This window comes from Pleuronectes platessa, chromosome 11, assembly GCF_947347685.1.
Source record: "Pleuronectes platessa chromosome 11, fPlePla1.1, whole genome shotgun sequence".
Classification (NCBI taxonomy): Eukaryota; Metazoa; Chordata; class Actinopteri; order Pleuronectiformes; family Pleuronectidae; genus Pleuronectes; species Pleuronectes platessa.
This window is the reverse complement of record NC_070636.1, coordinates 14,839,215-14,856,502: the sequence shown is the minus strand read 5'-3', so window position 1 is coordinate 14,856,502 and position 17,288 is coordinate 14,839,215. Positions and strand designations below refer to the sequence as shown.

Sequence of the window (17,288 nt, the reverse complement as noted above, 5' to 3'; positions counted from 1 at the left end):
GCCGTATTCCTTTCATAAAGATGTCTTTCTTGAGAAATTCACATAAAGGTTGAAAAACGCAATTTAATCCAATATCGCACTGTGATTTTTTGAATCCTAAATCCACCCCCCTTAATTGAATCTGCTCCAAAAGTTATTGTATTCTTCCTTAGCCCATAAACCACAATTCCACTAAGTTGAAATAAAATCACTTCTGTAGTTTTTGTGTAAACTTGTTCACAGACAAATGGCAAAGGAATACTCTGAGAGATGATAAATGATCAAAATGAAAAATTTGAATTTCTTCATTTTTCTATTATCATTAGGAGTATAAGCATGCGGACTAACCTGCCCCAGTGCAGAGATTTGAACTATTCAGTCTCGTGCCCGGCTACCATTACTGCTTTCTGTTTCTCCTGCGTTGCTATGTGAAGTGCAGCATTCCTGGCTTCTCCCAGGTCAGGCCCCGTTAATGAGCGGCCGACCAGAGGCTGTGGGCCAGTGCCGGGCCAGCGCCTCACCCCTCCAAACTAAATAAATTGAGGTCTATTCCACCAAACACATTGTTCTAGGATAGATGATGGGAGCGCAAGCGGCGGGGAAATATTTGCGGCAATGATGTGAAAATAAAACCTCCGGTTTACATACCTCTCTTTGTGGAACAGTTTTTTAGGCAATAGTATTTGTGTTGGAATCGGTGGACGTTGTAAGATTTTATAACTTAGTGTCAACATGCTTTATGAGACAAGAAATACTCCAATGCAGTTTCTGTGTAAACTGGTACCTGTGTTGACATGAAGTGTCCAGGTTGAGATACCGGAGCAATAACCTCAGGCTGTCCTTCAAGCCACGAAATCTTCAAGGGGTTTCCACTCAGGCCGCTTTCATTTTTAACAGCCAGCTCCTAAAAAACATATAATAATCTGTGAGTTAAATTTGAAATGATTTATCGCATAATATTAGGCCAGAAAAATTCATTCTCTTTCTCCTGATATGTGTGAAGGCTGCATCGTGCCAATCTTACAAGTGGGTATTTGTACAGGGACAGTTGGTAAAGCATACATATGAAAAACACATGCAGACAGAGTTGAATTATAATTGGACCAACTCCCAGAGCAAAGCTAGAACTTGGAGATGGACAGGAAGAGACCGCAGACCCTGCACCCAGGTCTTGGTAGACTGGCATTAAAGGATTCCTTGAGGGAAACCACATACTGTGGTGAGGAAACCACAACAGAAAAGTACACCGTCAGGACAAAGGCCCTGAGGATCCAGACAGGGGTGAACAAGAGACAGCTCAAGTCCTTTCGTGCGATGGTTTGAATCATCACGAAGTTCTCAACACTTCAGAACGACTAAAACATCAGTTAAGGTCTCAGAGTTTCTCCTGAGGCTGGGAAGTCTCTGACAGGTGTCATTCTAAGGACGAATCCGACTCAGCAGGTGACCAGAGACTTCAGGAAAGCGATCAGTCAGCAAATATGTTTTATGCAAAAATCTGGTTTGGATAAGATTTTCATTGTGAAGAAAGAGAATAAAGACAGAGACTGAGGAAAAGTTTGGTACTTACGGCGGCTCTTACTGTTGCAAACTCGACCACAGCGCTTCCCGTCTTCTTACTCGAAAGAATCACGTTCAAAACATCTCCATACTGGAGGTAAGGAATTGGAGGATAAAAGAAACGTCACATGGAGGAGATGCAGAAAAATCTAATTAGTATTTCCTTTCACAGCACAGTCCATAACCATGAAAACACAAAGCATATGCAGACAAGAAAACTCAAAACACTGGTGAATACCAAAAAAACATTAGGATTCAATATGGGTTTGGTTATTACACCTAATCTCTAATTGGTGGGTTTGTATGTTTGGGACTGAGACAGTAAAGCTGCAAAGAATACTCATGTAACATCAGGCACAAAGCTGAGACCTCTTGAACTTTTTGAAAAGAGGCTATAGAGGCAACAGCTTATCATCATTTGAACTACTCCCTGCACTTTTGACAACACTCAAGGTTGGAAGTGGATATGCCTCTCATCCAGCTCCCGGCCACAAATCGAAACAGGGAGGAAAGGTTGGCCAACAGGCCAATCAGAACGCAAAGCATCACCATTCCCTGACCTCTGTTAAACTCCTAATATGCTCTGCCTCTGTCCAACAGAGATGAGGATGAAGGCTAAAAACACGACTAAGCAGGAGAGGCAAAGAAATTGATCACTGTTGAGGCCAGTCATTAGTAGAGCTAAGGGAGTTTTTTATTTCCTTTGGTTTGGTTTCACCTTAACCACTGTCTTCTATCATTAATCTCTCTCCTCCCAAAGCAGAGGCTTGGGAAGAAAAAGTAGGATGTACGAGACCTTTGACAGTCTTGTTCTGTGAAACTGGAGCTTTCTGGGAAGTGGAAAGTCCAGGAAAGCTCATGCTTACTAAGGACACTTTGGAGCAAGCCAACAGTGACAAAGGAGACTCTCAAAAGGCCTGTGTTTCTTAAAATATAAATATCTTAACATATTTTTTTTTCCCCCTGAAGCAAAGATGTATTATTTTGGAGGGCCAAAATACACAAGTCTGCACACGTACGCATGCACAAGTGTACACATGCCATATTTGCTTTCCCACTCCCACACAGCACTGGCTTTTTAAACCATTAACTGTCAGTCAGTGGAGCTTGACATCTTAAACTTCATTTTTTCCTAAAGTTTGTTCCCTTTGCTTCAAGGAACAACACTTTTCCAGTCTTCACTACCGCCTGCACTGAATTGATTGAGTGCGTGCAGAGGAGAAATTAAAACGCCTATTTCTGGACAGCTTGACGTCAGTGACACTTGCCCTTATCCTCATGGCAGGCAAACCTATGCCCCACCAAAAGCCCTTTGTGCTGGGTTGTAGCATAAACTGGTCTTCGGTTGCATGAGAAGAGCACATTTCCTAATGCCTCCCTTGGCACCGCTTAATCACCTGGTTAAGAGGGGCACAAACACTGGCGTGCATGGCTTTAAAAGGGCACTACAACATTGCCCTCAGCACTTTCACTGCAACAAAAGTTAATGGGCCTTGTTTAAAGGAACGAATAAAACAATCTCCAGCGCTGATGTCATGCAGACCTCGAACGTGGCCGGACTCTGAAGGCAAGGTTTGTTAATGTGGAGCTCTGGTTTGGGACAGTGGGGATAAAGAGATATAGAATTCTAACATTACATTTTATATTTATCCTGTCCTGATGTAGTGGATTGAAAAGGGAAAGTTTAAATGAGATAGAATTCATAGATTTAATATCCACAGGGTTATAGATTCTTTTGTTAATCCAGTAAATTAAAAGGTAGGGTTGGTAAATTGTTTCTAAAGCACTTTTTATCTTATTAGTTGAAATCCTCTTAACATCTCGATATCCTTCAATAAATAATGTTCATTGACACATTATATTGTTACACATATAGTATTTTCAATACAAAATTACAGGAAATCCAAAATTCCTGTGAAGTGGTCCTGTTCATTAAACGACACAAAGTCCTGCAATGTCCTAATAATTCAGAGATATTGAAGGAATAGCTACCTCTACTAGTCTCAAGGTATATATATTAATAATGAAGCCTGACCCTAAATGAAAACTTGCTGAAAGTCTCTTGTGTGGAAAAAACAGAGTCTTGAAAGTAAGTGGGCTTTTGCCGTATAAAGATCAGTAAGACTTAAAGTAGTCTTCTTATTTGTACCTTCTGTAGAAGTCTCATAATAATGTCTTGAGAGTAGCCTCCATTTGTCTCGTCGTCTTTTTTACACTTCCACTTCAACTGGAAAGAGAGAGAAAAGGAGAGGGAAAGGAGAGGTTATTAGTCCTGAAAACTCTCAAGAGCTGAAGACGCACATGATGATAAAATATGAGAGTACAACTGATCAAACTCAGTGGATGAGTCGGAAAAAACATGCCCAATTACACCAATTACCAAAACCATCAAGGCCGACTGGAGCTATGGGAGAGAGACGTTGTTAAGCTGTTGGAAAACTACCCCGGCACCACCTGCGAGACCAGTAGTCAATTTCCATTCATACTGAGGAGGAGCTGCAGCGCTAGAGAGGTTGAAACTTAACACATGGGCTCCTGGACCGCGGTGACTCACCTGCTTAACCGTAGCACAACACCAGACACAATAATGGCCGAGTAATCCGAAGCAGGTCGATGCCCAAGGTGCTCGGCGGTGGGCAAAGGAAGAGGCAGTCCTCCTGGGGAATGGGTTTAAATCTGAACTGTGTTTAACCTATTTGCTGGTGTAACAGTGTCTCTGTGATTGTTGCCATATTTCCCTATGTAAACGCTGTTGTAAAAAATACAGTTTAACCTATTTTTTTTTTCTGCATGCTTGGAGTCCGGACACGAGTTCCCGTACTACTAAAAAGGGGAGATTGTGCAAGTTCTCAAATCCATTTAAAAATCCCAGCAGAGTTTCGCCAACATCACACTAACTGCTCAAAGTAAGATGATAAATGACAAGCAGTAAATGTTGATTCAGCTCCAGCATCCTGCTCACTGTCAGAGAAACTGGATTTCTGGGAATATCCACGTCTACGCAGCACCCTTTACCAACAATTACACTTGAAAATGTACGTTCTTCTTCCAGCAGCAGTCTCCTCTACCAAGTGATAAACATCCTACCCATTAATCTTTGAGGAAGATGTTATATGCATGATGTGATGTCTATGGTTTGAGCCTGCAACACTGGCACGTCGCTGTGTTCTCCTGCTACTTTAAATAAATACATGGGCAAAAAAGTCATTAGTGGACATAAACCAAACTGCTCTGTCTGCATTTGATAGTCACCTACGTAATAAAAATAAAAAATCTCAATGAGCTGTCTCGTGAAAAATTGACTGAAACTTGATTCTAGGAATGTTGGATTTCATGTTTTGAAGTTAATCATTTTGCTGAGGATTTTGTATCTAAAATTCCCAGTATTCTTAAGGAACTTTTAAATTAAATTACTGGAGAAGACAGGAAACTCAACAGGGAAAACAAAAAGAAAAACGGTTTCATGAGGCCAGATAAACAGTAAAACGTTATTTCTCAAGAAAAATTGGATGTTGTTATTTGATGGAGGAATTTTGTTTCATATAGTTTGACATAGACATGACTTGTGATACTGTCAGTCTCACGGCTGCTGTTTGTTTTTATAAGTGAACACACAAACGTCAGCTGATACACTGCTGCACTAGATGGCTATCAAATTTTAAAACCAGATTTGTCTAGAATGTCTAAACACATTAGCTAACATCCCCCAGTGTACGTTAATATGCGCAGGCTCTGCTATTTCCAGGAGTTAATGTAATAAGCCCTCCCCTGACAGGGTTACAGGTCTCCTGACGACGCTGGGGCTACTCTGGAGGAATGGGTGTAAGATCACTCTGGTGAGAAAGCAGCATATGTGGTCTCAAAATAATAAATTACAAATGTCTACAGTTCTATCAAAGTCCCAGCAGAGCTTTGCATGCACTTTCACTCAGATGGACCAGTTCCTGCTGAATAACCCCCACCACCACTGCCAATCTTCCAGCATTAAACTGCAAGAACTGCAACCCTCACCCCAACCTCATCCACTGATTGACAACATCATAGCTGAAAGCCTTACCTTCAATTTGGGGGTCACACTGCTCATGGAACATCTCTGCACTCCTGGGTCTGAGACGTTGAAGTGAAAAGACAAAGAATCATAGTTTGGCAAAAGAAAAGACATATGGCACTCATGACAGCAGTCAGAGAGTCTCAGGCAGATGTACAGTAATATAAAACTAGCTGTCACGTGGTAAATGTATGGCTCCGGCTTCAGCCCTGATCCGCTGAGTGCCTCTCAGACAGAGCGCTGACCCGGGAGAGGGCTTGGGAGGCCTGACTGCGTGCAAGTGGAAGAGACTCAAAAAAATGTGCTGACTATGCATGAGTAATTGTCAAGCCACAAAAAGGGATCAATCAAGGGCTAAGACTCAGTATTTCCCTTAAATACCCACACTTCCATAGCCCTATTTCATTTCATGTCTCCAGAATGGAGACGTCAAGGATTTAATGCGAGAGTATTATCGAGAGGTTAAAAGTTTGATGGACAGTGCGTGTGTGTGTGTGTGTGTGTGTGTGTGTGTGTGTGTGTGTGTGTGTGTGTGTGTGTGTGTGTGTGTGTGTGTGTGCGCGAGTGGTGCTTTGCATTCCTATGTTACCGTGCCAAGTTTTTGGTGCCAAGACACTAAAATAGACCTCCTCAAAGGGTTTTAAAGCAAAACATAAATTCAAATATACAATCAGTCACTGTTATTGTTTTTTTATTTAAATGATATTGGGTCAACCACAGGGTGCCTGGTGGGTGCTGCGGTTGTACTGACACTGTAATGGTTGGGAAACACGGGGGTTCACTCAAGTGACGTTTCAGGGTCGTAAACTACTAATACCCACGGTTGTATGCCTCCACTAACCAGTGCAGTTTCCACAATTTTGTTTCCTGATGCATATCCATTCATCTCCTTTGACCACTGACCTTGACCTATGACCTCCAGGCACAAAAATCAAGTTCATTTGAGTCCAAATGAAATGTTTGTGCCAAATCTGAAAGAATTCCCACCAGCCAATTATAAGATATTACCTTCAAGAGGCCAAACATATGTTTTGTGAGGTAACAGTGACCTTGACCTTTGACTATCAAAATCAAAGTCATCCTTGAGTTCATTGGAATATTTGTACCAAAATTTAAGAAATTCCCTCACGGAGCTCTTGAGATATTGCGTTCACATGAATGGGACGGATGGACAACTCGCGGGGCTGTGCTAAACTAGAACAGAATGAACAGGGCTAAATCTTGGAGGTGGGCATACTTCTCTGAGTGTATTCTCCCGTTTGCTGGGCTTCCTTCTCCCTCTGGATCTGCTCTCTGACGAGCCTCTGCTCCTCCTCAAGCTGTCTGGATCCCTCCTCCCTCAAACGGGCGATCTTGCGGAAAAAGAAAAACACAAAAGAGTAATGTGCACCAACAGATATATAGGTTTTAAGTGACAAAATAAATCTGCATCTTAACTCTTCATCGGTGTCATTCGTCACCTGCATGGTCAATGACACCCTTTATGCTCTACCAGGAGAGTGTATGCAGACAACCTTATTTTATCAGGGAAGTAAATAACACCTTGAGATGAGACAGAAAATGGAATAGTGCCACCTACTGGCTACCCCCTCTTCCCAAGGCCCGTGGCCACATTATTTACATGAATTTAGAACATTAGGCACGTGCCATGACTCTCCAAGGAGGCACGCACACCATTTTTATTTAACATTGGCTTCCTGAACAAAGCGCATCAAGTCATGCAATATCATCTAATGGGTTTACTGATAATTATGATATGGCAGTGAAAAAAATGGCTTGCACGGACAGGGCCTCTGATCTCGACCCAAGTCTTTAGTAGATTTCTGCTCAATCAGGAGAAAGTATTTGATGAAGAACAGAATAAAAGCACCTGGGTATGCTTCAGAATTTCCTGGATGCACTGGAATACCTTTCTCCCAGTGCACAGATAAGGCCGGTAGTAAAAGCAAAAAAATGATTTTGAATCTTCTCACTGGGGAAAGTGTGGCAAATATAATCTCTCATATGGTTTCTATAAATTCTCTTACCTCTTCTTCTAGCGTTCTCGTGATTTGCACCGACTCGTAGGTCTGAGCTTCTGCTTTGCGCTCTCTGGCCTCCAAGTCTGTCATAACAGACACAAACACGCATGCACACACACACTGAATATCTTTTCCATTATCAGAAACAGACAAAAACAGCCTAAATAACTTGATTATTTTCTAACAGCTGCTTGTATTTTATTCCATTCTTGACGATTCCTGTCTGTCCCTATCATTATAAAAACCTCAGCCCTTGTTTTGTTAATCCTGGAATGCGTCTGACAACACAAAAATCTAATTTAAATATAACCCATTACACTACAAATACAAACCCACTTACAATAAAATCAGCAAACCAAGGCCAAGAGATGAGCTAAGATTTGGAAAGGGACTCACCAAGCTTTATTTTCTTTCTCTTATCATCTAGTTTGTTGTTTCTTTCTTCTGCTTGTTTCTTGGCAGCGCAGATCTTGTCATAGGCAGCCTGAAAACCGCATTAGACACCAGGATGAATTGTGGCCATGTGTGTGTGAGTGTGTGTGTAAGAGTGTGAGTGTGTGTGTGTTAGCACTTTTATGAAAGATTGAGAGGTGTCTACGGTCTTACCTTGGCGGGAGCATCAGTTAGCACCTCGAGGGCCTGAGACAACTGGTGGAAGAGATCAGCTGGAACAAAGTTAGACGAGAAGAGTCATACGATTACAAAATGTACAATTCATCACAAATTACAAAAGAGGATTGTAGGTTTCTGTATACCCTAGACATCTGCAGAGTACTAAATGTATAATATGAGCTTTAAAACAAGCTTTTAAAAAAAATATTGTTGTTAAGAATTCAGAAATAAATGTATTATTCATTGTATTCAATCTATATTTGTATAGGGATAAGTACATAGTATAAAACAATGATGACACATAGTATATTATTAATAACTAATTAAGTCCAACCATTTAATGGCCAATGGCAATATTAACATTTTCAAGCAATATTTATGTATAATAATGTTTGGCAATTGTTCCTAAGATGTTGTTATACGTCTTTAGACTATATAAATAAAAGAGAAAAGACAAATATAAACAGAGTACATATCCTTTTTAACACAAAATGTAAACATAAATGTGCATCTGTTCTGTAAAAATCTGTTTGCTTCCAAAAGCTGAAAGGAAGGGTGATGTTAATGTGACAAGAGTAAAGAGTCAAAATAGTCAGCATGATGTCTTCATGGGACACAGGTCTGAGATGAACGTGGACATTTTACTCTTTAAAAGGTCCTGTAAGTCTCACGAAACCTTTCTTCCTCCAGTGAAACAACCACACATACACACACAAACCCTCCGCCTCTCCGTCTATCCTCCACATCAGAGCACCTCGAGGGGCCATCACCGCAATCACAACTATCACGCAAAGCTCCGACTCCCCAGTTGTCATCCAACACACACACACAAATGTACACATACGGGGCAACCACAATCCCTCTCCCCATCATACAACCGCCTCACCACTGCATTATACTAGCCAGGCATATTCATTCACTTATGGGAGGCCTAACAAACCGATAGTGTTACTCCCTGGGGGGAGCGGAGGTGCACACTAACAGGAGGCTCTGGAGATCATGCTACCAGCAGAGGTGGTCACGTTACCTACATACATATAATGGGCTGGAATGAAATCCGACTGGGGGGAGACCTGCCATGCCCAATAGGCAGCTTAGAGTGTCACAACATAGGGGGTTGAGGAAAATGAGGGATATTGAGGGGGGTGTCTTCAGTCACTGAGGAAGCATAACCCCTAACTCACCTCTTACATGCATGCAACCTTCCCCTGAGGGGCCACAAGTCCCAAGTCTTGCACCGCTCTCGTGCGATGCAGACCGGGTCTGTACATGCGCGGGTTCAATTGTTGAGGCCCTCCAAACCACTTCTTTTCCATTTCTGGGAAACCGCCGACCCCCTGCTTTTGTATTATCCCTCTCAACCCCTCAGCCCCACCAATTTCCCAGTTTTTTTTCCTGATATAATCAGGAATTGTCTGAACCATCCAGTAACCACATAAACCTCACTTGAAAACATGCCTCATGACCAGCCTTTTGTCCAAGGTGCCTTTTTTCCCTCTTCCAACAGAAAAGCTACATTGAGATTTCCTGGCCCTATTATTGACATGCCGGCTGGCAACAGGCCATGGAAGGACTCCCAAAGCAAAGCAGATGGAAACCATGGTGGTGATGGTGGTGTTTGACTGGTCCTGTCTTGCTAGAAAGTGTCATGAGACTTGGTTAGACTTCCCTCAAAGTGCTGTGTCTTTGCTCTCTGCAGGGTTGCTGAGAATGCTACACTAGAGGATCCTTTTAAGTTAGATAATTAACCCTAATTTTCTAGAAAATAACGCAGATTGCAAAAACAAATCATAGATCTTCTTCCAGCTCTTCGGTGCCTTCCAGACCTCTGTGGCTCATAATGGAGAGAAGGTGAAGAGACACAGGCATCAACTGTCTCACTCACCTGCTTTTGGGTTGTCTGGATTCTTGTCTGGATGGCATGTCAGGGCTTTTTGTCGATAAGCTTTCTTGATCTAGGAGAGAGAAACAGAAGTCACCCTAAGGTTATGTGGTGTGGAAAATGTTGATGAGAACAAATCATTCACTTTACATCCACACATATTTTGCTCATGTGAAAATTAAATCCTTATTCTCAGTACAGATTATTTTGATCCCGTCTCCATCGCCCAGAAAACCAAAATCTGAATAAAATAATTGATGGTCACATTGAAATAGTAGCTTGAGTCTGACATGAGGGAACCTGGGGGGCGAAATGTGGTCTGCAGCTTTAGAGATTGTGTTGTTTGGATCGAATCAACACCCGAGCTGATCCTCTGCTTCGTGTCCGTTTGACATGTGGTTAATGGAGCCTTAACAACAATGGCACACAATGTACTGTGAATTAAACCACACAAGAGTCCAAAACCATTCTCAGGCCCATCGCCAGTTTGCAAGATAAATGTGGCCTGAGTTGCAGCTTCATATTAGCCATCTTTATTGTAACTTAAAAAAGAGTGCTACAGTAACATACACAAACAGAGTGCCATTGTTAACAACACACTGAGAAGGACACAATCAATATCTTAGGCAGGAGCCCAAAACGTTTGGAGAAAGTTCACAGAACCAAAATGGAAAAACTAAGCAATACTTTGGAGTATTGTAATGACATATGAGGTTGTAGTTATAGAGTTTTTTTTTTTTTTTTTTACTCCAGGTCACTGCTTAGAATGTTAAACATTCGTTTGTCCTTCTAGAGACCAGTTAATGACAAGATGGTTTTCATTAGATCTTCGCTCCTCAGGAGAAAGAGGGGAAGCAGGAAAACTTTCTTTGGAGACCAGAGGGGGGGAGCGGAGTGCAGCGATGAAGCTTTCTGCACACAACCTCAAAAACACACACGTATGCATTGCATGCAAAGGATTTGGCACACACATCCCCCTATACATCCAAGGCTCAGACACAAACACACGCAGACGCACTGACATATACACTTTCTCACCAGTCTTAATCAGACATGCCAACGTTCTGCATTTTTTTTAATACAACCCCCTTAGAGCAAATCAATCTCCTGCCAGCATGCTACAGGCGATAGAATTTGCGAGCTCCCTTCTTCAAACCTGGAAAGCATTTGCATTGGACGCCCATGAGCGTTGTTGTGCACAATTCTATCCCACGACTGCACGCCAAAACAAACAGAACTGACTTTACAGCGGAGAACTGCATGATGGTGTAATCCATCAGTGTCCAGGCCTTTTTGACAGCAACTCCGACAAGTCTCCATGACAGTCGAGACTTAGACCCATTAGGCTGGTTGCCCATAGTCCAAGGTAAAGGAACTGAGCCTCCACATGATTAGGTAAAAGATATCAAGAGATTATAATGGCTCAGACAGCTCTTAAATGTCACAAGTCCTATTCTTCTATCTCTTCACCATCAGATCTTTCTTTCTCATTATAGTTCCCACTGTAAAGCGAGAGGGCTTTGAGAGAATAGACATCATGAAAGGATATTTGGTCTTGCTGCTTGGCACACAGAGCCTTCCTACAGTTAACACGAAGGGCTAAGGGCTGCCACTGAACACATGCGTAAACCTTTATTCTATTGCCCCTTATTTTAAACTTGCCCTCCATGTTTCGTTCTTTATTCTGTGTGCTCGGCTCGCTATCATAGTTTTCTCCAGAAAGATTTCTGCTATGGTTCAGAGAAATTAAAACTGAAGTTCACGTTTACCGTCATTCTTCCATAGACAGAATAGTGAAGAAAAGGCAAGCCAACTTAACTGGCAGGTGGTGGTAACAGCTGGAAAACTCCTGTCTTATACAACCCAGTCAGTGCTTTGACAGCACATAGAAAAAGGATGGTTTTAAGGACACTGTGGGTTTGCAAAGTTAAGTTCTTAAACTAAAATCGTATGTGCATTTTAACCATTGACATTAATAAAAATGGATGAGGACTTTTGGTTCGGAAAAGTGAAGCCAATGCAAGAGAGCCTGGAAATGTTATTCTCTCTAATAACCAACAGAGGGCGACTCCACTGGTTGCAAAAAAAGAAGTCTGTTTCTACAGAAGTCTATGAGGGTCTCAACTTCTGATTTCAAGTCTGCTTCAAAACTGATCTTACCGACTATTTCTGAATTGCATGCTACACAGATTTAGGTTTTTCCTTCCAATGCAAGCAGGTATTGGTTTTCATTTTTTTCCATTTGTTCTGAATATCAATATGAATAAATCCATAAAACTTGAGTGCTGTAATCTGTCTCTGCATGGTAATGCAGTTTAAGTGCAGACTGGCTTTTATTTTATTTTTTAAGTCTGCAGGCATTACCTCACAACAATAATGTAATTTGACAGAACCGTATGCACCTCAATGCTTACACAAGCACGATTCAGAAGTGTGTGAAATGTTTATACCATGCAGAAATGAATTTAAAGAAGTTGACTTGCTGAAGAGCAGAGCAGAGTATCGTGGTACACAGCTGTGAAGATAATCATGTATAATTGGAAATAAAACCAGTGCTATGGTCTTTTAGGAGGACGCACTGTGTCCTGAGCTCACTTCACTTCTCACGTTCTTCATCACCTGCAGCCAGCTGACGAGATAAACATGTCATCACATCTGCTGTACACACTGCAGATGTTTAACCTTTCCAGGGCAAACGTCTGGCCAGCTGAGATGTTTGACAAGTGGGACCTGTCATCGTCGGAGCTGTGGCCATGTTGCACTTCATTATATTTGTCTCATTGGGTTCGGTCGAAGCTGAAGTTTACACACATGCCGTCTTTATATTTCACTGGATTTTCTTTCCTCCCTTTCTGTCAGGCTCTTTCTCTCTATCTGCTCCTCTTTCCTTTTCACTCCCTCCAGCATCCTCCACGATATCTTGTCCCAACTCTGCTTCCAGTGCTGTTTTGTTAAATAATACATGATTACTCCCATCAATGCCGTAACACGCAAGCCTTAATTGATGCTGGAAGACCCTGAAGCCCTTTGGTCGTACAGACGAGACGCTGGAGCGGGCCAACTGTTGAAGAGGTTAGCACATGTGCGGATAAGAGTTCTAAGATCGAGTGGCATCTTTCTACAGGACTCATCCAGGGAGGCAATTTGTGCAGTTCACCATGACCTTTCAGAATTGGCTCTCGATGAAGAAAACCATATAAGACTTGTGCTAAAAGAAGAGCCTACAATTCTGCTCTGTCTTATTTCTCTTGCACATCAAACAATTCTACATTGTCAAGTGCCAATTTTTCTTTTCTCTTATGCAAAGCAAACTGAATTGGAGAAATCTCAGTTATTTCCCACACTTTAGTTTGCAGGAGGAACCAAAGAAATTAAGGAAAGACTATCATATTGCACTAGCAGGCCAACAGTAGACTAATGATAAGTAACATGGCCCAAAACAGACTCTCTGTGTCGCCCTGATCACTGCTTGCCAAAGTCTTAGCTGCGCGCCTACATCTTGTCCTCATTAAACTACTCTTTGGTGCCAATTACAGTTGACAAACTGGTCCTGGTGCAGCCGCAGCACAGCCAAAATCGGGCCCCTAGTCTGTGTGGCTAATTAACTGCGTGATATGCTATGGGCCCATCCTTCTTAATTACAACACTCTGCTATTTGTGGGACATTATCAGCTGGAGATCAAATAATAATAATAATTAAAATAATTATAATAATAATAGGCCCAACAGGGAGATGGTAGGAGATGAGCAAGGATGGAGGTAAGGAGGTAAAGAACATATTGAGGTGAACTTAAAGCACTAAAGAGAATTAGAGAGAGGCTGTGATTTACTTGAGCTTAGGCACCTGGGGAAACCAATAATATGAGCCTGTCAGAAATATTGTATGTCACACAATTTATCTTTATAAGGTTTTTTTACATCATGGATCAGATTTGTCTGATATAACTGTGGGGCACAGCTCAGTGAATTCAACATTAACCACATGTGTGACACCATCTAATGATTAAAGACCTAAAACATCTGATGACCCTAGGTTGCATCACTGATGCTTTGCCCCAGTGCACCATGGGATGCAATGACAATCATGGTCTAGAGACCGTGGCTCAGCCGACACTCACTGAAATAACTCATCAGTGAAAGACAGGAGTTCACAATCCACTGTTAGAGTAGGAAGTAAATCTTCCAGACACCGAGTTGCTGCATAGACGGTCGCACACCAGGTACACTACAATTTAAGGAGCTGAAGGAACCACAAGGAATGTTGTGTGGTCTTGGCTGTTGACAGTATTTTACCAAGAATCTGTGGTAGGTAAAACACACTCGGCAATTATGACCCAAACCCTGCTGATATGCATGGGCACAGCTCTCTACATGGTGGCTAGCCTTCAATGAGAGTCTTCCTCAGCACTACAAAGATAAGGCAAATCCCAGGATTAAATCATAGGCCCAGACAAGCCAGTATTTCCCATTTATCGGACAAGAGGAAGATCACCAGCAGTGATAATAGAAGAAGATGATAAACAGAACCAGGAGGAGATTCAGAACGCAAATCATCTACGTCAAGGCAATGTTTTACAAGCTGCGTTACACAATCTCAGAGATGTGCTTCCCCTTACACGGAGATGAACAAGATGCTTGATAGTGGTGGTGGAGCAGCGGGCCAAACAACTGGGATAAGTAGCCAATCTGATGACAACCGTCTTCTCACACTTGATTGGTTTTTTGAGCCCCAACCACAGAGCTCAATCACTACAAACACACTCACACACATAAAACCCTGCTATCTCTGTCGACCATCACCAGACCTCACAGAACCAGCCTCCTACATTTTGGTGCCTCGGTTCTGCCCAAGCCACAACCGCTAACTTCCTCCAGGATAATCCTCTGGGGAGGACAGGACTTTGAAATCCAATTAAGAAATTAACTTCCTTCCTTGTTTTTGGCAGCAAGTTTAATTTCACTTTAGGGCTTTGGATTCTGCATGTTGGAAACTGTGAGAGGTGGTTGTAGGGAAAAAGATTGATTTTCAGGACATCATGAGGATCCGCTCTGGAGCTTGGAAGTGAAATGTAGAGGAAGATTCTCAGGAAGACTCCTGGACTCTCCTCTACATACATTTTAAATCTATGTAGGCATAAAATGTAATTCAGGCTACCTCGGGTATCAGCAAGTAGACAAATCTACCAATACACTGACTCGTCTTTATATTATATTAGTTTCACATAGTATACTGTTTTTAAGAGAAGCAAAAAAAGAAAAGTTTGCTAAATATATCATCAAATTGACAATTTTTCATACTTAAAAGTCAACAGTGATATATTGAATACAGGACTTCAGTCTCGAGGGCTGGCAATATGTAAAAGGGTTTCTATTATTACAAACTGATGCTGCACTTTAGCAGCTATCTAGAGGAAGTAATTGTAGTGTATTTCTACATTTAGTTTTGTTATTATTCAGTTATGACAGTCAAACTAGATAGAAACTTGACGTTTCTTGGAATTCATTCTTTGTATGCATTTGTTTTTCAAAGGATTTAACCTAATTATTAACTATACAGTGAGGTGGTAGGCTCAATATTAATTTTACATCAATAATATTTGGAGTTTATATTCAGTACAAATTGCTGTGGGCATTAGAAACAATGTGATGAAGACATGTGCAGCATCAGTGCTGAAAGCTTTATGCACAGACAAATAGGTTGGCATGCAAATTTCCTATGTAAACAGATGATGTACTTCTTAGAGATCCACATTACATAGCAGACATGTGGTGCAGCTATAGTAATACAAACAGCTTCAGGTTGCATACTGTATATGATTCATTGAGAATTTTATTCAGGCTGCCAATATGGACAAGTACACGCTACATGTGTGGCCAGCAATGTAAACTGTATTGAGGAATTTTAAGTATAAATGTATGTGTTGATTAACTGACTCAAAAAAGTTGATCATAAGGGCCCTAACTATTCATCTTGTTTATGGAAACACTGGAACAAATCTCTGATTTAAGCCCTTTACACTTAAGATAGGATAACAGTCAAAATTATGGACAACAGTATATTAACATGTAATATAAACGCAAGTACATATAAATATATAGAGAGACTATAAATAAATAAATACAGTAAAAACAGAAGATATACAGTGATTTCTATTTTATTGTTCAGTATTTTTCATTTATTCTATTTCTATCTTTATACTGATATAGATCTTTGTGTTTGAAATAAAGGTAAAGTTAACATCCTTTTTTCAGACATTTCAGATGAGTGTTGATGCCAAGGACTTGACTGATGCACTGACGCCGCTTAGTGGTGACTTGAATGTATTACGTGGTTTTAGCCGGTAGCCAGTTAGCCTGACTTATCCTGCGCTCCCTGGAGTCTCAGTGGAACTAAACATTTCAGGTCCTGGTTTACTCACATTGCATTTCTGATAACTTAACAAAAAGACCCGTGCGTCACGTCATTGTGGAACACGCCATTCAAACACACACTCCTGGAGGCTCCGTGGTAGCAGGCTAGCATAGCCTCCTACCTGCAGAGACAAGATTTCCTCACGCACAACTTCATTCAAACCTTTAACTCAGGGAACAGCCTCGTGCAGGCTCTGAAGTGTTTACCCTGACATCTGCGGCTAACCCCACACTAACGTACGCTTTGTTATCTGACTAGCTTCACGGCTAACCGGCTAACTTGGGTACCTCTTTCGTAGTAGCGCTGATGTCAATTCCGAGTAAACCATACAGGTCCATCTTCAGGATGTCTTTGGCCTTCCCGGACATGACTGAGGCCGAACAGGTACAGTACCGACACAGGCAGGAGAGTAACAGGTGTACACGTTGTGTTAGCGTGGGGCTAATTCTACTGTTGTTGTGGTTGGAGGGACGCACGAGTTTGACGTCTTGAACTGGCGTGTGCACTGCATTATGGGAAATGGAGTCTGTGTTCGGCTGCTTCTCAGGTTTGTTTTCAAAATATACTAAAAACACAACATTTACTTTTAAATGAGTGTTTTTATATAAGACTGAATCTTTTTTTTTTTACAATTTCAAACTCTATATTCATCTTGTCATCCCTCGTTAGAGATTTTTCTTCTAAATGGTATGACTCTGATTGTACAGTATGTTTCCAGAAGCATATTTTAATTCAAATTCATATACACATTTATGGTATAGTCACATAATTGTT

General features: G+C 41.5%; 1 protein-coding gene across 1 annotated transcript in view; it reads right to left on the bottom strand.

Annotated features, from left to right (window-relative positions):
- dnajc17 (DnaJ (Hsp40) homolog, subfamily C, member 17) overlaps positions 1–17,007 on the bottom strand; it is a 33,032-nt gene extending 16,025 nt beyond the window's left edge. The window contains exons 1-10 of the mRNA XM_053434996.1: positions 16,802–17,007; positions 10,106–10,175; positions 8,215–8,273; positions 8,005–8,092; positions 7,615–7,691; positions 6,825–6,939; positions 5,597–5,646; positions 3,689–3,766; positions 1,550–1,630; positions 764–883 (exon numbers count right to left, since the gene is read on the bottom strand). Of these exons, the coding sequence (XP_053290971.1) occupies positions 764–883; positions 1,550–1,630; positions 3,689–3,766; positions 5,597–5,646; positions 6,825–6,939; positions 7,615–7,691; positions 8,005–8,092; positions 8,215–8,273; positions 10,106–10,175; positions 16,802–16,882 (819 nt within the window). The 5' untranslated portion in view covers positions 16,883–17,007. The remainder of the gene's footprint in view (positions 1–763; positions 884–1,549; positions 1,631–3,688; positions 3,767–5,596; positions 5,647–6,824; positions 6,940–7,614; positions 7,692–8,004; positions 8,093–8,214; positions 8,274–10,105; positions 10,176–16,801) is intronic.
- Between the last annotated feature and the right edge of the window lie 281 nt (positions 17,008–17,288).